The sequence below is a fragment of the Brachyhypopomus gauderio genome, unplaced genomic scaffold, assembly GCF_052324685.1.
Source record: "Brachyhypopomus gauderio isolate BG-103 unplaced genomic scaffold, BGAUD_0.2 sc62, whole genome shotgun sequence".
NCBI lineage: Eukaryota > Metazoa > Chordata > Actinopteri > Gymnotiformes > Hypopomidae > Brachyhypopomus > Brachyhypopomus gauderio.
The window spans coordinates 2285231-2311896 of record NW_027506883.1 but is presented as its reverse complement, the minus strand read 5'-3'; the positions used below and the strand labels follow the sequence as shown (position 1 = coordinate 2311896).

At 47.7% G+C, this 26666-nt stretch overlaps 1 protein-coding gene across 1 annotated transcript in view; it reads right to left on the bottom strand.

Moving 5' to 3' along the window:
• Positions 1-26666, bottom strand: part of LOC143489445 (dihydropyrimidine dehydrogenase [NADP(+)]-like) — a 52359-nt gene that overhangs the window by 18294 nt on the left and 7399 nt on the right. The window contains exons 2-3 of the mRNA XM_076988485.1: positions 9405-9515; positions 1980-2062 (exon numbers count right to left, since the gene is read on the bottom strand). Coding sequence (XP_076844600.1) covers positions 1980-2062; positions 9405-9515 — 194 coding nt within the window. The remainder of the gene's footprint in view (positions 1-1979; positions 2063-9404; positions 9516-26666) is intronic.

The window sequence follows — 26666 nt, the reverse complement described above, 5'->3', positions numbered from 1 at the left end:
CGCACACAACTTCGTCTTCTTGCTCCAGCTGTCATAATCTTTGCTATAGATTCGGTCAATTAGCACAACCCAGCCCTTTGTAGTTCTACCAAACAACAGACAGTTCATCATAAAGAGAATTCAATTAATTGCTATTTTGATGCTGTTTGTGCCTCCCTGATGATGTATTTATCTTTGAGCTATTTAAATTTCACTAGGAATTAAGTTCATTTACATGCAGTTCACTGTAATCTTTTTTAATGAAGTTAAGGAGATTAGGGCAGATTTCGCAGCAGCCACAGCACACCAGGACTTTGTTCTGATCTCCCACTGCAGTGGCTCATTCCATTTGAGATCTGGATCAATGAGATTAAAAGAGATGTTTTTAACACCGTCTATTTTGACACACACAGCTATGACAGATTCTCCATTGACAACAAGCTAAGCAGAAACCAGAAGAACACACACACGCTGTATGATGTGGGCACCTGACCGTCACGTATGAATGAGTTTGCTGGATGTGGGACCATGACACCTGTGAAGGTACACACTCCACATTTGGGCTATTATTGCATTTTGGTGTGTGACTCTGGGACGTCATTTCATCCAGACGCTGTTCAGTGGGTCCGAGCTCACAAGTCTGTGCAGGCCACAAAAGTCCCTCCACTCTAAGCTTGCCAAAGCTCTGTCTTTATGGATCTTTGTGTGTGTGTGTGTGTGTGTGTGCGTGCGCGCAGAAGAACATTCATGCTAGAACAGGAAAGGGCCCCAAAAGTCTAACTCTGCCATTCACTATAACTAAGGGGCAGTCATAGTCCCAGATCATCATCCCTACCCGACCGAACTTCAGCGCTGGCACACTGAGTTCTGGTAGGTGGTGTTCTCCTGGCATCCACCAGACCCAGATTTGTCCATCGGGTTGCCAGAGAGTGAAGTGTAATTCATCACTCCAGAGAGCACGTTTCTCCCGCTCCAGAGTCCAGTGCTTTATACGGCACCAGCCGTCACCTGGCACCGCGCTGGGTAATCTTAGGCTTGTGTGCAGCTGCTCAGCCATAGAGACCCAATTCATGCAGCTCGCGATACACAGTTCTGGGGCCTGTATTGTTTCTAGAGGCAGTCTGGAACTGCGTAATGATGCAACCAAGGTTAGATGATTTTCACCAGCACGCCGTGTGCTCAACAGAGCCGATCTGTGAGTGTGCGTCGTCTACGGCTCCCGCTCTGTGAGTGTGCGTCGTCTGCACTACAGTCCGCTACGGAGCTGCTGCTGGCCTTAGACTCGGACACAATAACAGCACTTACACCCGACCAGGACACACCCGACCAGGACACAGCTGCGAGGGCAGAACTTTTGTGAACCGACACGTGGCAAAGCTGCCGTCTTGCAGCAGGGCCTCGCTTAAAGTCGCCGAGTCTTTAGTCTGACCCGTTCTCCTGCACGTTCTCGTCTACGGAGGCCGCGCGGCTCCGTTCTTGATGTGACGGAGTGTACATTGTGGACATTGTTATGCTGAGGAGTCCTGGAGTGTGTGCGGCACCCGCCCGGACCTGCACTACCGCTCCATCTTCACCCAAACACCTGAGAAAGAGACCCGGTGTCTGGCGAGGTGGTGGCCACACTCACACGGAACTAAAAGCAGTGCAATACATATGAGCAGCTGGACTCAAAGGCCTTTGTTGAAGGTGAGGCGAGCAGCTGGGAGCCAGCGGAGGGCCGGCCATGACGGCCGGGTTCACACCTCAGGAAGCCTCGGCGATGGCACACGGCCCCGAGGAAGGAGTCTCTCCCCTCGCGTACAAACACCTCGCCCAGGCCACCCAGCGCCGGCAATAAAACTAATTTCATCGTCCAATAATGAAGAATGACTCCTCCCACCACCACAGCCACCACCCGCCCCGCCACACACACACACACACACACACACACACACACACGCACGCACGCATTCTTCCTCTTAGCCACATCTGTGACTGTTGCCATGGCGACCCAGTCTTACCTCATGGCTTCCCGAAGTGCTCCGCGTTCGCTCAGAGTCGTGTGTTTGATGTCATCGAAATTATTCTCCAGCATCACGCAGCTCTGAGAAAGAAGTGAGAGCGGAAGAGGGAGGGAGAGAGAGAGAGAGAGGGAGAGGGATATGGTGGGACAAGGCGGAGGAAGTGGTGTTATTTGTTGGGATGTGATTGTGTGATGCGTTTCACTGATCGAGGCTATTACACAGGCTTTGAACATAATCCACTTCAGCATCATCGTGAAGCCCCCCCCCCCCCCCCCCCCCCCCCCCCCCCCCCACTCACTCCCTTTGTCCACATGCAAATCAGCACGTCCGTGCCCAGACTGGCCTTCACGTTTCATTAAATGTGACCCTATCAACTTCTGCCATGGTAGAAAATGTCGGAGTTTCAGGGGCCGGCATGTGGTTGTCATGGCAATCAGCCTCTCCAGCCCCTGACCCCCTGAGGTAAGTGGTGGTCCAGACCGAGGCCTGCTGGTATTCACACGCGGGTGATTAGAGGGAGGCAACTTTCACCTCACCGCACCACAGATAAACACTGTGTTCCTCCCTCACAGAGCACACACACTCTCGCTTACACACACACACACACACACACACACACACACACACTCTGATCCCCTTCTCACACTCAAGAGCAAGAGTCATTATCTCTGATAACCCTCACTGACAAACAGTCAACAGCCCCTACAGCACTGCAAGGGTCACAAAGCATACAACACCAGTGCTGAGTATAAAACCAGTGCCGGGGTATAAAACCAGTGTGGGAGTATAAAACCAGTGTGGGAGTAAAGTATCGAGTGGAGGTACTCTGTGGCATCCGGCAATATGTTTGCGCTGATGGGAAGCCAGATGCACAGACATTATAATGAATTATGAGCACCAACTGTGTTAACATGGAATGCCATTTGGTTATCTGTGTGAGCTCTCTCAGAAGGGCTAGCTGCCTAGCTTACATTCCCTGCCACTTTAAATGCCAACTATTTGCTTTATGAATGCACTAGCTACAATGTGTACAAAAGCTAGATATTGATACAGTATATGAAAGCCATGGCACAGTGGAATGACTTTTATTTTGTTGATGTAAATGATATAAATTTCAACGGCGACGTTGCTGACTTTGTTGGCTGTGCAGAGTTAATTGAGGAGAAAGCTAACTCAGGTTCCCAGAAGACACACACAGAAGCAATGGCAGGCTGGCTTTGGATTCGAGAAACAAAACAGCCCTCACCAATTCTTACCGCTATCTAATCTGCATGATTACAAAGTGCAAGTAAGTGATTTTTAAATTAAATTCCCCTGCATCCTCTACTGATGTCTTCATCTAATTGAGTGGCATTAACAAATGTTTTGTTTCACGTTGTTCAAACAATAAAAACACATTGATATGGAAATTGATAATTATTGCACTGTCTGGGTTTGTGGGTGACACGGGTAATATTGCAAACAGAAGCAGAGTGTCTATGCGGAGAGAATACACCGCGTGGGCGTGTGATGGCCGCATACGCGCTCCGTCAAGCCACCAGAGCTTTCAGTGTTTCAATAAATAAATAAATAAACCCAATAACTCAATAACAGCGTTTATACATATCAGAATCACAGGGCAGAAAATGAAACCTGCAGATGATTGACCTCTATTGTGCAGGGCAGGAGTCAAACATATACAACAAAACAGTCTGAAAATAGTGACTAAGGACAGAATAATGGTTGGAGAAAGAGTGGGTTTTTATCAACGACCGCTCGCAAGAGAGATACAGCTGATCAAACAGGAGAAAAGACACCTGCAGATTCGGCTAATACATGTGATTTCAAGCTATTCTGCTCATCCCCATGCTCTGAGTATCAGCAGAGCCCAGTAAACTGGCGTGGCTACAGTTTGAAACACACTAAATAAGAAAGCAGTAACAGTAACACAACTGTAAATGATGGCCGGCCTGTTTCACCGCTTTTAAAAGGGTTCAGGCAACACTGATCCCTGCCTGAAGTTTGGTTCTCTAGCTACTAGAGAATAAAACACCCCAAAAAACCTTCAAAACTATATAAAGCTTCATAAAAGCTCATGACAGAATACAATCAGCCATTACGAGTAAAAGCTACTCAGATTATTACGGTGCTCCTGGTAGCGTACACAGCTAGCTGAGCAGGCTTAAAAATGCCTTTATGTTCGCCTTTGTACACTAAGAAGCATGGAAATGTGCTGAGAGGAAAAAAAGACTTATTAGGGGTTTCTATTAACATCAAACCTCAACATTATTCATGTAATCTCCCCTCCCCTCCACCAGGATGGCTTAGGCGTGGAAGTGTTGCTGGTGTAATCCTTAGAACTGCTGTTAAATCCCATGAGAGAGGAGTAGAGAGGGGAGAGCTCTGGGATTACGGGGGTGGGGGGTGAGGGCTGTGTGTGTGTTCCAGCTGATAAAACCCATCGATCTTTAGACCCCCAACACCAGCCTATCTCATCCACCACGAAAGCCACCCCCCCCCCCCCACACACACACACCATCCTGTGCAATGTAGCAGGCTGACATTTGATCAGGCAAAAGCAATCGATGGCCGAGTTGATCAGTGGCATGTAAAGGTGCCAGGTGGTTAGAGGTAAGTAATCAGCCTGCTTAGCAATCAGCCCGCACGCCGACTGTTGCATTCACCACTATACTTGCACTGAGACCGCCAAGTAACTGTTGCTGTTTGCAGCGCCCCCTGTTGGCCACTAGAATCTGGAGTCATAAGGTATATGGTGCATAACAACTTAACAATACATCACCATAAAATCACTGCACCGACTTGACAACCACCCTCACATTTGTCATAATGAATAAAGTGAGACAAACTTCCTTCTGATACCTAAATATATTCAAAGGGAAAAAATTAATCTTCTCCCCTTTCTAACATTCAAATGGTATAATGAGCAATCTATCTTCTGATCCCTGGGCTATTAGAGGCATGATCCATTTACTGTGATCTGAGAATGATGGAGTGGAGTGTTTGTTCTTCATTTTGCTCCATCTATTATCCTTCAACAGTGGCACACAAAGCTGGTGACACCCATGACGCTCTACGAGAGGGGACAAGGGCAAGATGCCAGGTCTGGGCTAACAGTGGACAAGCAGAATAATTACTTACCTGTACCCACCTGGAACCTTTACATGGCACTAATCAAACTGGCCATCTATGAGAGGGGACATCTATGAGAGGGACTATCTATGAGAGGGACCATCTATGAGAGGGGACGTCTATGAGAGGGACCATCTATGAGAGGGACCATCTATGAGAGGGACTATCTATGAGAGGGACCATCTATGAGAGGGACCATCTATGAGAGGGGACATCTATGAGAGGGGACATCTATGAGAGGGACCATCTATGAGAGGGGACTATCTATGAGAGGGACCATCTATGAGAGGGACTATCTATGAGAGGGACCATCTATGAGAGGGACCATCTATAAGTGGGGACGTCTATGAGAGGGACCATCTATGAAAGGGACCATCTATGAGAGGCACCATCTATGAGAGGGGACATCTATGAGAGGGACCATCTATGAGAGGGACCATCTATGAGAGGGGACATCTATGAGAGGGACTATCTATGAGAGGGACCATCTATGAGAGGGACCATCTATGAGAGGGGACATCTATGAGAGGGACCATCTATGAGAGGGACCATCTATGAGAGGGGACGTTTATGAGAGGGACCATCTATGAAAGGGACCATCTATGAGAGGGGACATCTATGAGAGGGACCATCTATGAGAGGGACCATCTATGAGAGGGGACATCTATGAGAGGGACTATCTATGAGAGGGACCATCTATGAGAGGCACCATCTATGAGAGGGACCATCTATGAGAGGGGGCATCTATGAGAGGGACCACCTATGAGAGGGGACGTCTATGAGAGGGACCACCTATGAGAGGGGACCATCTATGAGACGGACTATCTATGAGAGGGGACATCTATGAGAGGGGACATCTACGAGAGGGACCATCTATGACAGGGGACATCTATGACAGGGGACATCTATGAGAGGGGACATCTATGAGAGGGAACATCTATGAGAGGGGACATCTATGAGACGGACCATCTATGAGAGGCACCATCTATGAGAGGGACCATCTATGAGAGGGGACATCTATGAGAGGCACCATCTATGAGAGGGACCATCTATGAGACGGACCATCTATGAGACGGACTATCTATGAGAGGGGACATCTATGAGAGGGGACATCTATGAGAGGGACCATCTATGAGACAGACTATCTATGAGAGGGGACATCTATGAGAGGGGACATCTATGAGAGGGACCATCTATGAGAAGGGACATCTATGAGAGGGGACATCTATGAGAGGGGACATCTATGAGAGGGATCATCTATGAGATGGACCATCTATGAGAGGGGACATCTATGAGAGTCACCATCTATGAGAGGGACCATCTATGAGAAGGGACATCTATGAGAGGGTACATCTATGAGAGGGGACATCTATGACAGGGACTATCTATGAGAGGGACCATCTATGAGAGGGGACATCTATGAGAGGGGACATCTATGAGAGGGGACATCTATGAGAGGGACCATCTATGAGAGGGGACAAGGCTATGGACACTCAGAAACCCCACACCCGGTAAGAGTGAAACCTCAATGGGGATCTGCTAACAGTAACACCATGTAGAAAACCTCTGCCTGGCATGACACTACAGTTTCCAGGGGAGTCTCCCTGTGTTATTATGTATGTGTGTTACGGTGACAGTCCCGGACCCTTCCCTGTGGGCGTGCCGCTATGTTGTCTGCGTGCTGTTTATGTCCATATAAGTAGTTCCGTGGGTGTGGGTTGTCCGTGAGCGTGTTCGTAGTATCACCTGTGCCTTGTCTCGAGATCACGAGGGTCTGTGTTAATCACCTATATAATGTGCGTTCACGCAGTGTCTTGTGCTCGTCTCTGTCTAAAGTTTCGTGCCTGTGTGAGAGGTGTTTTCTGTTTCTGCACTCCGCACGGAGCTTCATGTGTATGTGTTCACAATAAACGTTATTCGTTGCACAGTTCGACGTTCGTCGTGCCTCCTTATGTTAATATGTACATTTGTGATTACTGGACCATTCTGCAAAAAAAATACCAACTGACATGTTCTAAAGTCTGAGAAACTGATATCAAAAGAGCCGTATTTCAATGAAAGACAATTCTAGCTAAACCATATATTGCCATATTTGCTATAATTTAGTTTTTTAATGAAACTAAAAGTGATCACTTGGTGTTCAAACAAACACACACACACACACACACACACACACACACATACATATGCAATATAATCACACACACACATACACGAGTGCACAAACAGACACACACTATAAGTCTTTGTCACTATGGAAGTGACACATCCATGGCCTTTATAGGTGGCTATTCTATGAAGCGCATCTCAGTGAACCTCTGGGGGATTTGGCAGGAGAGATTTAGCCATCCTCGCTGAGAATGTCACTGTTAAAGGCACAGAAGTCACCTCCCTTCTCTCTCTTTCTCTCTCTCTCTCTCTCTCTCTCTCTCTCTCTCATCTCTCTCTCTCTCTCTCTCTCTCTCTCTCTCTCTCTCTCTCTCTCTCTCTCTGTTTTTTTGTTCTCGAGCAGGAGGAAGAAACATTAGCTGCTGCATTTCACAAACACACCTGCCCTTCACTCACAGACCAGGGATCATAATGCAATCTGGAGACTCATTAAATTGGATTAGACCATACAGGCAGATTATTAAAACCAACCCATCAGTAAACAGCAGCGTTATCTTCCAAAACAAGGGAACTTCGAGTTGACTGCCGCTCCTCATCGCACCACCTGCTGCAAAACTTGTACCTGTTTGTGTTTGGTAGATTATCTCTGTCTCCAACCTGTCCTACTCAAGCAGAAAGACAAATATTAGCAAGCCTCTGGTCAGCTAATAGCTTGGACTCAAACAGGCCTCTGTAAGGGATAACACCTACAGGGAAATGTTCGAGAATGGTGGGACTGACTCCGTGCGCCCCCGAGCCCAGAGGGCAGGAGTGAAAAATCCCAGCCACCTGGGGCCTGACACACCAAGATAACAGCAAAGCTATAGCCACCGTATTTCTCAAGAACTCATTTGGAATCTATGGACATTCACTGTTCATAGATTCCCTATAAAATAAAGTTTACAGGGCCTTCAGCAGCTGAGAGATTCCCGTGAACAATTATGACGATGCTTCTGGGCCCAACTAAACTTATTTTAAGGATCACTAAAACGGTCATTGCTTTTTCTTTACGAAGAGGATAAATCTGCTCTGGCTCGATCAATACAGGGAAAGTGTGTTATCATCACCAGCTCAACACACTCAGCATTCTGATAAAGCACTTGCTGTGTGTATTGGTGAATCGACGATGGAAAAATGCATAGCATGAAAAATCATAGCCCGTGAGCAATAACCTCTGTTTCACCACATGTCCACATACAGCTACTGCAGACGAGGAGACATTTCTGCATGTTAACTCCCCCCCCCCCCCCCCCCCCCCCTTACACTGGTCCATATCAATATACAGTCAAGAGGAGAGACTGCTGCTATGAGCTTGCCGCAAAAGACACCTGCTACTGTAAATTCAGTGTTCAATCTACAGAAAAGCCTACATTATAAATTAAATCAGCACCCTGCTCCATCACCATTGATTAGAATGATGAATTAGGCAGTTGTGCTTAGCAACCGTGCAGTCAGTCGGGAGAAAATAATCTCTCCTACAAAATTCCTCCATCTTGTTTTGTGTCTACATCAAACAAGCCGAGGTCTCAGTTGCCTTAAAGGACAGACGAGCTCTGTGGCCACCTGCCAAGAAAACAAACACTCCAGCCGCACACTGGTCTTGGGAGATATTCCTGACACTCTGACAGCATGTGCCTGGAATTCTAAGATAATTGTGTTTGAGTGTGTGCGCACACATGCATGTGTGTATGTAAGATGTCTACATAGCTTATAGTCTATGCCTGTTCTCTTACTGTAGCATTTTTTTTTGGTCATTTGGCCATGGTTAAATGTTTAAATTGTAGAGCTATTGTTCGTGCGTATGAGGAAAATTACGGCAGTTTTATTGTGTGTTTTGCGAAAGTGTGTGTACTCGTGTGTGAGAGTGATGTGCGGTTGTGTCTATGTGTCTATGTGCACAGGTTTAATGAGGTTGAGATGCACAGCTGTGGAACTTACAATAATACCAAGTTAAAGGTTAAAAAACAGCCCCATGACCTCACCAGACAGGGCCCAGCTCTACGAAAACTCTACATTTGGAAACAGAACAAAGTCCCCATGTTCCGCTGCTTCTGATTGGTCTAGAGGTGTGGGAGGTGGAGCCCACATCAGTGTGCTTGGCCATGCTCTAGGGGTCAAAGGTGAGAAGGGAGATAGGACACTCACATCACAGCCCTTTTCTGAATTTCTCTTCCAGTGTTTCTTCTCAGCTTTCTTGGCTGCAGTGGAGTAAAGAACAGCGTGGCTCCTCACCCTTGGGTTTAGGGTCAGGAGACTCTACAGGGAGACAAAGAGAGAGAGAGAGAGAGAGAGAGAGAGAGAGAGAGAGAGAGAGAGAGAGAGTGAGTAGAGGCGTAAAGTAAAGTTAGGACAAAATAAGAGTTTTGTATTTTTGGTATTCATGCCAATGAATGGTAGCTGCAGCTTAAAACTGGTGTGCATATGTGCACGTCTGTATTTCAGCATGAGGACACGTTTCTGTGCCAATAAATCCCAGGAAACTTAAGGCCAAATTCGACATTCAGGGATGTATACTTGTGTGTGTGGGGGGGGGGGGGGGGGGGTCGGGGGGTCACAGGCTCTGGGGTCTATAAGACCAAACCAACTGCTTTCCAAAGGGCCCTTGCAAGTCAATCCCACTACTGCCCCCAATACCACTACTGCCCCCAGTCCCACTACTGCCCCCAATACCACTACTGCCCCCAATATCACTACTGCCACCAGTCCCACTACTGCCCCCAATACCACTACTGCCCCAGTCCCACTACTGCCCCCAATATCACTACTGCCCCCAATACCACTACTGCCCCCAATACCACTACTGCCCCCAGTCCCACTACTGCCCCCAATACCACTACTGCCCCCAATATCACTACTGCCACCAGTCCCACTACTGCCCCCAATACCACTACTGCCCCAGTCCCACTACTGCCCCCAATATCACTACTGCCCCCAATACCACTACTGCCCCCAATACCACTACTGCCCCCAATATCACTACTGCCCCCAATACCACTACTGCCCCCAATATCACTACTGCCCCCAATACCACTACTGCCCCCAATACCACTACTGCCCCCAATATCACTACTGCCCCCAATATCACTACTGCCCCCAATACCACTACTGCCCCCAGTCCCACTACTGCCCCCAATATCACTACTGCCCCCAATATCACTACTGCCCCCAGTCCCACTACTGCCCCCAATACCACTACTGCCCCCAATACCACTACTGCCACCAGTCCCACTACTGCCCCCAATATCACTACTGCCCCCAATACCACTACTGCCCCCAATATCACTACTGCCCCCAGTCACACTACTGCCCCCAATACCACTACTGCCCCCAATATCACTACTGCCCCCAATACCACTACTGCCCCCAATATCACTACTGCCCCCAATACCACTACTGCCCCCAGTCCCACTACTGCCCCCAATATCACTACTGCCCCCAATACCACTACTGCCCCCAATACCACTACTGCCCCCAATATCACTACTGCCCCCAATACCACTACTGCCCCCAATACCACTACTGCCCCCAGTCCCACTACTGCCCCCAATATCACTACTGCCCCCAATACCACTACTGCCCCCAGTCCCACTACTGCCCCCAATATCACTACTGCCCCCAGTCCCACTACTGCCCCCAATACCACTACTGCCCCCAATATCACTACTGCCCCCAGTCCCACTACTGCCCCCAATACCACTACTGCCCCCAATATCACTACTGCCACCAGTCCCACTACTGCCCCCAATATCACTACTGCCCCCAATACCACTACTGCCCCCAATACCACTACTGCCCCCAATATCACTACTGCCCCCAATACCACTACTGCCCCCAGTCCCACTACTGCCCCCAATACCACTACTGCCCCCAATACCACTACTGCCCCCAATATCACTACTGCCCCCAATACCACTACTGCCCCCAATACCACTACTGCCCCCAATATCACTACTGCCCCCAATACCACTACTGCCCCCAATACCACTACTGCCCCCAATATCACTACTGCCACCAGTCCCACTACTGCCCCCAATACCACTACTGCCCCCAATACCACTACTGCCCCCAATACCACTACTGCCCCCAATATCACTACTGCCCCCAATACCACTACTGCCCCCAGTCCCACTACTGCCCCCAATACCACTACTGCCCCCAATATCACTACTGCCCCCAATATCACTACTGCCCCCAATACCACTACTGCCCCCAATACCACTACTGCCCCCAATATGACTACTGCCCCCAATATCACTACTGCCCCCAATACCACTACTGCCCCCAATATCATTACTGCCCCCAATACCACTACTGCCCCCAATACCACTACTGCCCCCAATATCACTACTGCCACCAGTCCCACTACTTCCCCCAATACCACTACTGCCCCCAGTCCCACTACTGCCCCCAATATCACTACTGCCCCCAATATCACTACTGCCCCCAATATCACTACTGCCCCCAGTCCCACTACTGCCCCCAATACCACTACTGCCCCCAGTCCCACTACTGCCCCCAATACCACTACTGCCCCCAGTCCCACTACTGCCCCCAATATCACTACTGCCCCCAATACCACTACTGCCCCCAGTCCCACTACTGCCCCCAATATCACTACTGCCCCCAGTCCCACTACTGCCCCCAATACCACTACTGCCCCCAGTCCCACTACTGCCCCCAATACCACTACTGCCCCCAATACCACTACTGCCCCCAGTCCCACTACTGCCCCCAATACCACTACTGCCCCCAGTCCCACTACTGCCCCCAATACCACTACTGCCCCCAGTCCCACTACTGCCCCCAATATCACTACTGCCCCCAATACCACTACTGCCCCCAGTCCCACTACTGCCCCCAATACCACTACTGCCCCCAATACCACTACTGCCCCCAGTCCCACTACTGCCCCCAATACCACTACTGCCCCCAATATCACTACTGCCCCCAATACCACTACTGCCCCCAGTCCCACTACTGCCCCCAATATCACTACTGCCCCCAATACCACTACTGCCCCCAATATCACTACTGCCCCCAATACCACTACTGCCCCCAATACCACTACTGCCCCCAATATCACTACTGCCCCAATACCACTACTGCCCCCAATATCACTACTGCCCCCAATACCACTACTGCCCCCAGTCCCACTACTGCCCCCAATACCACTACTGCCCCCAGTCCCACTACTGCCCCCAATATCACTACTGCTCCCAATACCACTACTGCCCCCAATATCACTACTGCCCCCAATACCACTACTGCCCCCAATACCACTACTGCCACCAATATCACTACTGCCCCCAATACCACTACTGCCCCCAATACCACTACTGCCCCCAGTCCCACTACTGCCCCCAATACCACTACTGCCCCCAGTCACACTACTGCCCCCAATACCACTACTGCCCCCAATACCACTACTGCCCCCAGTCCCACTACTGCCCCCAATATCACTACTGCCCCCAATACCACTACTGCCCCCAATACCACTACTGCCCCCAGTCCCACTACTGCCCCCAATACCACTACTGCCCCCAATACCACTACTGCCCCCAGTCCCACTACTGCCCCCAATACCACTACTGCCCCCAATATCACTACTGCCCCCAATACCACTACTGCCCCCAGTCCCACTACTGCCCCCAATATCACTACTGCCCCCAATACCACTACTGCCCCCAGTCCCACTACTGCCCCCAATACCACTACTGCCCCCAATACCACTACTGCCCCCAATATCACTACTGCCCCCAATACCACTACTGCCCCCAGTCCCACTACTGCCCCCAATACCACTACTGCCCCCAATATCACTACTGCCCCCAATACCACTACTGCCCCCAGTCCCACTACTGCCCCCAATATCACTACTGCCCCCAATACCACTACTGCCCCCAATATCACTACTGCCCCCAATACCACTACTGCCCCCAATATCACTACTGCCCCAATACCACTACTGCCCCCAATATCACTACTGCCCCCAATACCACTACTGCCCCCAGTCCCACTACTGCCCCCAATACCACTACTGCCCCCAGTCCCACTACTGCCCCCAATATCACTACTGCTCCCAATACCACTACTGCCCCCAATATCACTACTGCCCCCAATACCACTACTGCCCCCAATACCACTACTGCCACCAATATCACTACTGCCCCCAATACCACTACTGCCCCCAATACCACTACTGCCCCCAGTCCCACTACTGCCCCCAATACCACTACTGCCCCCAGTCACACTACTGCCCCCAATACCACTACTGCCCCCAATACCACTACTGCCCCCAGTCCCACTACTGCCCCCAATATCACTACTGCCCCCAATACCACTACTGCCCCCAATACCACTACTGCCCCCAGTCCCACTACTGCCCCCAATACCACTACTGCCCCCAATACCACTACTGCCCCCAGTCCCACTACTGCCCCCAATACCACTACTGCCCCCAATATCACTGCCCCCAATACCACTACTGCCCCCAGTCCCACTACTGCCCCCAATACCACTACTGCCCCCAATATCACTACTGCCCCCAATACCACTACTGCCCCCAGTCCCACTACTGCCCCCAATATCACTACTGCCCCCAATACCACTACTGCCCCCAGTCCCACTACTGCCCCCAATACCACTACTGCCCCCAATACCACTACTGCCCCCAGTCCCACTACTGCCCCCAATACCACTACTGCCCCCAATATCACTACTGCCCCCAATACCACTACTGCCCCCAGTCCCACTACTGCCCCCAATATCACTACTGCCCCCAATACCACTACTGCCCCCAATATCACTACTGCCCCCAATACCACTACTGCCCCCAATACCACTACTGCCCCCAATATCACTACTGCCCCAATACCACTACTGCCCCCAATATCACTACTGCCCCCAATACCACTACTGCCCCCAGTCCCACTACTGCCCCCAATACCACTACTGCCCCCAGTCCCACTACTGCCCCCAATATCACTACTGCTCCCAATACCACTACTGCCCCCAATATCACTACTGCCCCCAATACCACTACTGCCCCCAATACCACTACTGCCACCAATATCACTACTGCCCCCAATACCACTACTGCCCCCAATACCACTACTGCCCCCAGTCCCACTACTGCCCCCAATACCACTACTGCCCCCAGTCACACTACTGCCCCCAATACCACTACTGCCCCCAATACCACTACTGCCCCCAGTCCCACTACTGCCCCCAATATCACTACTGCCCCCAATACCACTACTGCCCCCAATACCACTACTGCCCCCAGTCCCACTACTGCCCCCAATACCACTACTGCCCCCAATACCACTACTGCCCCCAGTCCCACTACTGCCCCCAATACCACTACTGCCCCCAATATCACTACTGCCCCCAATACCACTACTGCCCCCAGTCCCACTACTGCCCCCAATATCACTACTGCCCCCAATACCACTACTGCCCCCAGTCCCACTACTGCCCCCAATACCACTACTGCCCCCAATACCACTACTGCCCCCAATATCACTACTGCCCCCAATACCACTACTGCCCCCAGTCCCACTACTGCCCCCAATACCACTACTGCCCCCAATATCACTACTGCCCCCAATACCACTACTGCCCCCAGTCCCACTACTGCCCCCAATATCACTACTGCCCCCAATACCACTACTGCCCCCAATATCACTACTGCCCCCAATACCACTACTGCCCCCAATATCACTACTGCCCCAATACCACTACTGCCCCCAATATCACTACTGCCCCCAATACCACTACTGCCCCCAGTCCCACTACTGCCCCCAATACCACTACTGCCCCCAGTCCCACTACTGCCCCCAATATCACTACTGCTCCCAATACCACTACTGCCCCCAATATCACTACTGCCCCCAATACCACTACTGCCCCCAATACCACTACTGCCACCAATATCACTACTGCCCCCAATACCACTACTGCCCCCAATACCACTACTGCCCCCAGTCCCACTACTGCCCCCAATACCACTACTGCCCCCAGTCACACTACTGCCCCCAATACCACTACTGCCCCCAATACCACTACTGCCCCCAGTCCCACTACTGCCCCCAATATCACTACTGCCCCCAATACCACTACTGCCCCCAATACCACTACTGCCCCCAGTCCCACTACTGCCCCCAATACCACTACTGCCCCCAATACCACTACTGCCCCCAGTCCCACTACTGCCCCCAATACCACTACTGCCCCCAATATCACTACTGCCTCATTCTCTCAGGCAAGAAGTGGAACTACTGACCTTCATGCCTCTCCTGCCCAAAACACAGTGCAGGAGCTCCAACCTCCCTGATCACACACATCACACACACTCCCCGAGCTATGGAGAGACATTCAGGCAACCCTGTCCATGTGAGGATCAAACCACTTGTGCCTACCAACATATCATTCATTATTCATGATTCAACAGTGCATAATTATTATGTTTTTTTTTTTTTTTACAAAAAAACCCTCTTAAATAGCACTTAATACTCAGTTCCATTGGTGTTATCAATCATTGACACCACACAAGATGAGTTATTTAGGGAGGGGCTTGGGGGGGGGGGTGTAATCACTTTCCCACATCCAGGTACTCAACAGCATCTACACCGTCCGGGTGTGTCTGGGTGGCTCCCTACCCCACCTGCAAACATTTCTGTCACACTCCCAACAAGATGGCTCTGATGTCAGTCCTGCTAGGCCCCTTGTCCTGACAGCAAACAGGCAAACCATGGACCCCCCCATTACAATCAGCACCCCTCCCTCCTCAGAGGCCAGAGCTGACACTCGAGCAGACAGGCATAGAAAAGTAATCTGCAATCACGCCACTCGGAGGCGTAGCACATAAAGCGCATAGCCCACACAAATACAGTCCACTATACAGACAGAGAAGCAATCACATGAGAGATGAGCAGAAAAGAACAGGAAACAAGAGAGAGAGAGAGGGAGAGAGAGAGAGAGAGAGAGTAACTAGATACAGCAGATCTGTCTACTAAGGGCTTTTGTGTAGGCTTTTGTAAGTGTGACTGCAGACCTCCCATACTGAGTGGAGGAGTGGAGTGTGTGTTCAGCAGTGCAGTAGTGGTGCCACCCCACCCAGGCGTTGGGGAGGGGGTCCATTCGGAGGCCGAGGAGCACGGATGCTCTGCTCTTCTGTAGCTGCAGACACGTGGCGTGGGAATCGTCCTCCCTGTGAAGCCTTGCGTCTGAGCCCTCCGTGAATATTCGCCCCTAAATACAAGCGGCGTTCCTCACAAGTGTCCCCACAAAGCTATACGTTATCTTTTATGTTCGCTTTTGCCTTCTTTGCTTTTGACTTCACCCTTTTTCTGGTCTCGCCGCCAGCAGCCCACCTCAATTAGTGTCCTGCAGGCAACGTGACAACACAGAAAGCTTTGTCTTTTCATATTTTCACAGTAGGCTGGATGAAAGCCCATTTCAGACGAAGGTATGTGGTGTTGAAAGGCCAGGTAGACGTTCACTAACCGGCCTCCATCCTGCAGAGTGCCAGCCACCCACATCTCACGCTAAATGAAACGTCCCACTTTATGCAATGGCAGACATCATCCTATTAATTCTTTAATTTCACACCTAATAAAATGTAGTTAAAGCACCGCGTGAGCTACATATTGAAACAATAAAAATACACCTTTTTAGGTTTTATCGTGTGTTAAGGACTGCACCACTTATCCATTTTCATATAATGCGGTGTGGATAAGCCAATATAGTCTTTGGACAGATCCTTTAGGTAAACCAGGGGAGGTAATGGTACGGTTTCTCCGAGCAGGGCATAGAAACACTCGGGCTCCACTGTCTATAATCAGGCCGCAGCAGCAGGAGACCGGCAATATGAAAATCAAACAGCAAACGCAATATACAATAGCAAACACAATATGCATTTAGCTCAACACGCCTGTCGTCGCCTTCAGAGAGCCGTAATGGCCAGAGCTGTTCTCTGGTCGCAACGGTCATGGCACGCATGGCAGTGGCCATTATGGAGAACACCTGCATTATTAGAAACAACCCGCCATGGCTGGTCAACAGAGCTTGAGGCACAAAATGGGTTATAACATCATTAATGATCTAGGAACCTCCCACTACAACACACACAACACCACCGACTCCTTCTCTCATGCTGATAATTCACCCTGCATTTCATGAGTAGTTAAAATAAGAATTTAAGTCCATTAAGTAATTCAATTAATGCAATTCATTTAATTCATAAAAAAATGAAGCAGATGGTAAGAAGATGCATCTTGTGCAGGAGTGCAATAAAAGAGCCGTGTGTAAAATGTTCTAACCAATAAACACCCAGAGACTCCGCCGCCACTTCTATAAGATATTAAGCAAACGCTTCTGTAAACGCCTGAGCCTGTAGGAAAGGCCAGAGGTGAAGATGCTCTCTGAAGGATCAGAGCTGTTCTCCTGGCCGTGCGCAAGCCTCGTGTCCAGGCCCACATTGACTCTCTCTCCTCAAGTGGAAAATGTACAAGAGAAACAGATTCACGCTGCAGCTGGGGCTAAAAGAAACCCTAATGATGTTTGACAGAGCTTAATCTGCCCCTGCTACAGAATGCTTTAAGTCAAGAGAAGAATAACACACTCAAATGTCACAGTGTGGCTCATCTTCACTTCCACGCCTCCTCCTTCGCTTTGAGCGCTCAATAAAACAGTCAGGTTGCTGTCAAAGCTAAGCATGCCAGGATACTGAGAATATGCCGCGGCCCAGAGTGATGGAACATACATAATGTCGATGTGAGCGTACTAATGCATACATATTCAAGCTGTTTAAGACACGGCTTATTTAACCGTGTATATTTAAGCACATGACCCTTACCGCGATGTCAAGGCATTACGCATGGATGCCAATGGGATCGATACCAAGCACGAGACAGGATATACATCCCGACACTATAATCGACAAAGTGTGCTGCGGGCCCTTGGCGGGACTCCAGCAGGCCAGCACCTGCATGCCTACAGGAGACAGAGCTCCCCGTTGGATGTCCACCAGTGCTCCTCTTCCTCCCTGGCCTTCATCCCCGGGCAGGCAGACGCCCCTTACGTTCCCCCGTGTGGATTCTCCATCTTGCTGCAGTTAATAAATGTCAGCGTCATGCACAGTGTGCGTCGTTCATGGATTTTTCTCTGGTTCTGATGGACTCCTCACGGGCCCCTAACCAAACAGAGACTACGGGCACAATCAAACCATATTTAAAACTCAAAGCAGCTCTGATGTCCCCGCTGTTTGTGTGACCTTTCCGGTCAAAGTAGGCCGCAGTAGCGTGGCCTCGCCCCTCTTTACACAGCACGGATGTGTGTGGGTGTGTGTGTGTGTGTGTGTGTGTGTTTGAGCGGTCACGTCTGTCTTCATCACTCTCCACTCATCAGTGGGCCAGAGCGGATGGAAGATCAATAAGCACCCGGGCCGGAACAAAGTGTGTGAGGAGCGGCCCCCACGAGTCAGATGTGTGTGAGGCGTGGCTCCCACGAGGCAGATGTGTGTGAGGCGTGGCCCCCACGAGGCAAACGTGTCTGAGGCGTGGCCCCCACGAGTCAGATGTGTGTGAGGCACGGCCCCCACTAGGCAAACGTATATGAGGTAAGGCCCTCACGAGGCAGACGTGTGTGAGGCACGGCCCTCACGAGGCAGATGTGTGAGGAGCGGCCCTCACGAGACAGACGTATGGGGGGAGGGGTGAGATGGGGGGGGCTTGACGTACAGGGGAAATGGCACATCAGATTCAGCTGTGAGCAGTAATTAATGGGAGGATGAAACAAGCACATTTGTGTGGTGCCAACGCACATTTGGAGAACTAAGAGGGTTTTCAGCTGCTTATATCCATTAGGCAAACTACATACATTAAGACTGTAATGTACACAACTGACTAATTAACCAGTATGTGAAAAACTTCGGAGAATGTTCATATCTAATCCGACCGGAGGCAGCATTCACGCCTGTTTTTTTGTGTGTGTGTGTGTGTGTGTTGTTTTTTTTTTCCAGCCTTGTTTTGAGGCAGAAATGCGTGCCTGAAACATTCATATGGCTATTAGTGAAGCAGTTGGTCTTGCCCTTTCTCTGTCTAATCAATAGCAGCACCATATTGTGCAATAAATTACTCTGACCTTCCTTATCTCCTCAACCTGACAGGGCTCGTGCCACTTAGTATGCGAGAGGCATCTCTGCGTTTAGCATGCATGGGGGGCACGCAGCTAAAACTTAACTCCTTCCTGCATTAATTCTCTGAATAAGAAGGAAATTATTTACGGCTCAGAGGTGGGGAATAGTTAAACGTGGAGCTGGCAACCCACGTGCTTCTTCTTCTACAGGGATCAATAGCGGAATTTCCACATATTGATTGGCCGTTAGTGAAATAAAGCGTTGGCCTGTGGATCAGCAGTATTAAAGATAAGCTCGGAATATCATTCAGAGGTTTTATGATTAGAAATCTGACACAAGACAGTACAGGTAACTATTAGGCAGGTTAACAAAATATCATCTGATAATATATTGCACTGTGATGCCACAAACTATACTGCCAGAGTTATTCTATTGTACATGGCACAAAACCACATGTTCACACACCTTAATGCAGTGTAAGTGAAGTCTGTGTTTTCTGTAACTCAGTGTTTGTATTTGGGTGTGAAAGGAGCCCTCTCCTCTGTATTTAGATTAATTTATCCATTGTGGTTTGTCAAGCCTCAAGTGCCTTCATGTAAACAGAAGCTTCTTAGATCCATATTCTCAGGTTTGCACAAATATTCTTTAAGCACATTTTGCCCTGTCCAGACTGAAGAATTATGAACTGCTTGTAGCCATATTTGTTGTTGCAGTATACAAAACCTTAAATGAAAATGTTTACATGCATGCAGGTCCCAGTTGCAAAATCCTGCTTGCTAATGAATACCATTCATCAGACAGCAGAGACAAAGATGCCGTTCAGTGCTGAAGCAATATACCAGCTTTAAACCTCAAAAACGGCTTTTTTCACATTAATTTAAAATGGCTTTACAGTGTTCATATGTCAAATGCTTGGTTTTATAGTTACAGACGGCTGCAAAATAACCTTTCATAGACTTCCACAGGGCATAACTGTCAGTTCAACTTATAGTCATTTATGACCATGAGCATAAAATCCGTTTAGCAATTCTCAGGTTATTTTGCAAATTATTAATAAGTACTGCCCCAAAATTTATGAAATTATTCTTTATGCATTACCCTGAAAGCTAGAATATTCAGTCCAATGTATTCCACAACCAAGGGTTGCCTTAGTTACAGCAACAACTCCCTGAGTTACTGTAACCTCCACAAGTGCACCATTTTACACTACCATAAACAACGTGTAAAATAACAAAGTAAAATGTTTCCACGAACCAATTTTGGATTTATTTTAACTGGAATATACAGGTAAAGAAATGGCACAGATAGGAGAGGAGTGCTCAAAGCAAGGTGCGGAGAATTAAACGTGCACTAATGTGTAAATGCACTCCCTGCCCAAAGCATCCTCTCCGGCACAGAACAGCAGTCATCCCAGGAAAAACAGAAGATAAACATTCTGCTCTTTCCAGTTCTCAGTATAATACAGACATAATCAGTCAACTGTTATGTTGCTGGGTTTGTAGTGTATTGTTTGTAGAGTTTTTCAAAGCATTTCGCAATTTGAAATTATGCCCAGTTGAAGAGCAGAAGAGAAATTTTGCTCCATCTGTAAGTCTTAAAACCGTGCATTTGAGATCTACACCCTAAAACACCATTTTAAATTACCAGCAGGACTAAAAATATGTTTATTGAGGATTAGGACTGGAATATTTCTAATGCTAAGTTACTAATATATAGGCTACTAATATATTTACAGTATATTTACATAGCAAATTTATACCATAAATATTTTAGGGAAAAAGTCATAGTTAATAACATAAGGTTTATGCAGTGGACATAGGACTGTTAAGAAAGACAGTGTGTTTTATGAATCTCACATCTATTCCACCCGTTTGGAATACACAGCCATCATTAATTTGCTTGCAATTTTTTCAGACACCTTGCTGGTCTCCTCCATCGACCTATCCCAAGATGCATCATACCTCAGGTCCCAAGCAGCTCTCTCTAGTCACAAGAGTGGTGAACTATTACTCTCCAGGCCTTCGCAATTCACATAATAAACAGAGGAAGCTTCTTCAGTAGTTACAGGGCTGAACATACTGCAGTGTTTAAACGATTTATTATGTCCTCGCTGGAGTTTTTAATAACTATTAATTATTAACTAATTATTATGACAAGAGGAAGATCACCACGGCATCATAAAATCAGACGTATTGATATTGTTATATCTCTATAGCATGTCTGCTGCTTCATGAACCTGAATGAAACATTCCCAGCAGGCCACAGGGGACTGTAGCCATGTTTAATCCTCCCGTTTGAATGCTATTTTTTTTTACCTATGTCAATACATGCATATTAGCATATTATGCATATTATTATTACATCAATAAGATATTTGAGATGCACTTCATCATCACAAGTGCCTTATTTGTATTAGCACATAGCAGCTAATAAAATCAACATGACAAATGCAAAATCGGTACTTCTGGCCATGTATGTTCTCCTGAAGATAGCTCTCATCTGAGACCTGCAAGACAAAGAATCAGAGGAGTGGGACTCCTGGCTTTGAATTATACAGCTGATTTCCCAAAGAGAGAAGAAACACAGATTACAGACTCTGGGTCTTTGCGTAGACTTCACCCAGTGCACTACTAGTGCACACAGGAGACGGGAGAGTTGCCTCCTTAAAAGTGCACACAGGAAAGTGAGGGCAGAGCTGCCTCCTTAAAAGTGCACACAGGAAAGTGAGGGCAGAGCTGCCTCCTTAAAAGTGCACACAGGAAAGTGAGGGCAGAGCTGCCTCCTTAAAAGTGCACACAGGAAAGTGAGGGCAGAGCTGCCTCCTTTAAAAGCTCCTTGGCTGACCTTCTCCATCAAGGAGCCAGGGGAGCAGCAGCAACACTGCACCTCCTACATAATGCATGTTTTCATGTATAAACCCTGTACGTAAGACTGCCCACAGATCTCATATGGGACCTCTTGTAGGGGGAGGGAATGCATTCGAAAGCTTCAGCTTTCTCCTTGAAATCAAGAGCCATATAGAGTGCCATTAACCAATAACCCAGGCCTGCCCTACTGCCATCCACCAATCAGAGGTCTCATAAAGACTTAGGAGGCACCAAGCGCCAATGAAGCGTGAAAAAAACAGCATGTTTGGAACACTAAGTCCTTCCCCCTGTTGAGCAATTCGGCTAAGCTATAAAATAGCTAATGCCATCTAACGAATATATAGTACAATATCAGGTGAATGAGGCAGTAAAAAAGAATTAGCTTCAAAGTTTGCAGTGAAACCTGAAATAGCCAAGTAATGGATGAAAATCAATTTATAGTTCCACCAAATTGTTAGTTATCTTGTAGTATTTTCTGAGGGCTGAAAAGGGTTAACAAGAAAAACTCAGGCCATCTGTTCTTTTTCTGAAGAGCCTAGTGGAGTGACTCCGTCCCACAGTATGTATCAGTTGCATTCTCTTTCCCAATGAGTCACAAGTCAACGAGTCGAACATTCTAGCCCAAAACACATTGCCCCCCCCCCGCCTGTCAATCAGGGACCCCAGCCACTCAGGATAGACCCTCAGGCAGGCCTGAGTCAAACCAGGCACCGAGTAAGCCAGTTTAATTCAGTAATGGCCAACATGTGCCAAAGCCTCATTATTTGGCCTTTGAAATGGTCCCTGGCCATGTTGGGCCTTGGAAAACAATTAGCACAGAAGCAGAAGGTAAATGAACTGTAAAGAAATCAGGGTTTGATGACCGTGGCTTTATCTCCTCTCAGTGGAGGACAGAGAGGGGGAGAGAGAGATAGAGACAGAGAGAATCAGGAAAACAGGTTCAATATGCCACATGCTCCATAGCGGAGTATGCAAGCAGGCTGGGCTGTGGGTCCCTGGGCTATGAACTCCACAGAGGGGCACTGGGTTTGCCGAAGGAGATTGTAGCAGACAGAAGGGTCACATGTGATCAGGTGAGCACGTGCCCTCCCCCCTCCCCCCCTCTTAGCAGCAATAAATTGTACAGCAGGCAGAGATCCTACACTGGGTCCATGAGCTTGTCTCGCTCGGTGGTGAGTCAGACTTCATGACAGGCCACAGACTTGTCTCTGCTATCCTGATTGATTAAAAGAGCAATTTGACCCAACTCTGCCCGGGGGCAATTACTCCTTCACCACTTTTTTTCCCCTTGTCCCAACAGCATGATGCATGTGGCCTGCATGTCTTCAAAAGCAGGCCTGTGTACCGATGAACGGCTCTCTGTAGGTTGCAGAGCAATCGGACATTACCACAGAGTGGCACCATGGCCTACAGATGAACTGCATGGATACTGAGGCTGATGAACATCAACGAGGTTGATCCAAGCCTTAAGATCATGCCTTACGGGCTTATTCTGAATAAAACAAGACATACGTTCAGCTAAACTATACAACATACCCAACAAAAAAAGCATTTAATACGTTTCCATCTTAAAGGTATTAAGATGATAGAAATGACGATGGAAAGATGATATATAAATCATCGAAGAGCTGAAAACAGCACAACACAGCCATGGTGATTAGCAAAGACATGCAACCCTTTTGAGAGGCCAAACATCCTATTTGCGTTTTATTTTGGAGCACTTTCCTGTCACGGTTCCAGACATAGTGTGGCACCATAGAGTGGCACCAGGGTCTGGCAGGGGAGTCATACCTCTTTGTTTAAACGCTGTATTGCTGTAGGTTTTTTTAATGAACTCTAATGGCGATCCAGGACGATTTTAATTAATCTACATACACACACACAAAAGGGCCCCATATTGAGCGCTTTCAGAAGTGCGGCTGGATATTAAAATAAGACATCTGACAGGACCACAGAAAAATGGAGGATTTAATTGCTCCAGAGATGGCAATTATTATGAGATTTAGAAAGCCATTTTCGATGGCAGACAGGAGTCATTTAGTCCTGGTCTTAAGTGCAGCAGGGAGCCGAAGGTCACGTCACTGTTGTCATTACTCCCTGAATAAAGATGCTAATGAAAGGCTTGACTTACTTCTCTCTACTCTCCATAAAGGTTGCATTAAAGTCCCCCGTATGGAGCCTGGGCATCTTTACTCATATTAACCTGCAGAGAGCACTGCCATGTGCACAAGTGCTAAACATCTCCTGCTACCCAAGGCGTAACCAACACCATTATGCTCCCTAATGAACCTGACTGTAAAGGTGAGAGACCGCGCGCAAATGGGTCCGATGGTGTGCGTATAATTGTATTTATAAGGGCTCACGTTCACTGCAAACTGTTTAATATGGAGCTGAATGCAGAGTCTTCTGGAGATTGTGTAAGTCTGAGGTCAAAAGCTCAAATTTAGCAATTCTTTATAAACAAGGATGCCTAAGAAACCAGCTTAAAAGGCCTGGTATTTATTTCACCTTTACTGTCAGTACTGTTGTTGTTATATTAAAAGGCCTGGTATTTATTTCACCTTTACTGTCAGTACTGTTGTTGTTATATTAAAAGGCCTGGTATTTATTTCACCTTTACTGTCAGTACTGTTGTTGTTATATTAAAAGGCCTGGTATTTATTTCACCTTTACTGTCAGTATTGTTTGTTGCTTAGGCTGCAGTGTGCTGGGTTTTTTTCTCCTTTATGGTGTTAATTGAAGTAGTTTCTTCAACACATGAACACTTCCTTGCTCACTCTCTTCATCATAAATATAGAGCTTTAGTGGACATGCCAGGTTATGCAGTAAATAAGGTTAATAAAGCTAAGGCAGATGTCACTATAAGATTCCACTTTAGGAGTCCACTGTGACAGTCCACTACTACTGTAACATTACTAGAAGATTAATCAATTAATCAAAAGCCCAAAAGTCATGTAAAGGCTCTTCTTTTACTGTGCTATGTAACACAATAATCACACAATGTAACACAATCTTTTTTCTTACATATCATGAACAAAGATCCTGTTCACTCCTTTTGAAATTACTCTTATGTCAATTCTTAGTAGGATATATATCAGAAACAGTTACCAGACACTGTGGAAGGTAAGTTGTCCCTTGGTATCTAGGACAGTTTCTCACTGTCTTCCTGAAGTTTCTATGACATACCTTGTAAGGTAATGACGAGACTGAGAGGGATCCACGTGCAAAAACACAATGCTCTTTATTTGACAGATCAAATTAACAACAGTAGACGTGTTGGTAATCGACATGCGAGTGTTAGCTCACGTAGCTAATTTGGAGTGGTCAAGCCGGTTCAGAGTCATAACAGGATAGCAGAGTCCAAAAGGTACCAGGCTAGGCAGGAGACGAGGTCTGGGGAGTAACCAGAAGTCGATGCACAGAACAAACAGTAGAATGAAACACTTGGTATGCAACATACTTCGCAACCAGGAAGTGAAACGAAGGTGTATATGAACAGCTGGTGAGAGGGTGTGTAACGTGGTGGTACCAACGAGTACACACCGCGTGTAAAAAACAGAGTGAGAGGTGGACCCAAGTGCCGGCTCATACTGACAGAAAGATAGGCAACGCCTATCGTCAGATTGAGAGAGAAACGCGAGCACACAGTAGAAAATTAAACACAAAACAACGCGTATATTTCAAGGCGAGCACACAGTAGAAAAATAAACACAAAACCACGCGGATAATTAAACGCGTGCAAAACGAAACTTAACCGTAGAGAAACAGGAAAGAAAAAATAATAAAGGCAACACAAAAGGACGCAGAAAAAACTCAACACGTAAAACGCAAAACGCAACTGAGAATGCCAGGGGAAGTAACTGGCAGTAGGCATAGCACACCGCAGTAAAATGACACTTTTCAATCTGGTTTCAGAGCTCTCCACAGCACTGAAACAGCCCTAGTTAAGGTAGTAAATGACTTGAGATTGAATAAGGATGCAGGCAAACTCTCAGTCCTTTTTCTGCTGGATTTAAGCGCCGCTTTTGACACAGTTGATCATGAAATTCTTCTTGATCGACTACAGAGTTGGGTAGGCCTTAGTGGCTTAGTCTTAGACTGGTTTAGATCGTACCTAACTGGGCGTGATTACTATGTAGCATTAGGTACCTCTTCCTCCACACGTCAAAAAATAACTTGTGGCGTCCCCCAAGGATCAATTCTTGGGCCGTTACTATTCAACCTATATATGCTTCCGTTACCACATATCATTAATAAACATGGTATTAGTTATCATCAATATGCAGATGACACTCAACTTTACATTTCTCTAGAACCTAAGGCCCTAAAATCAATTTGCTCACTGTTTGACTGCATAGATGATATACAGACATGGATGTCTGACAATTTTCTGCAATTAAA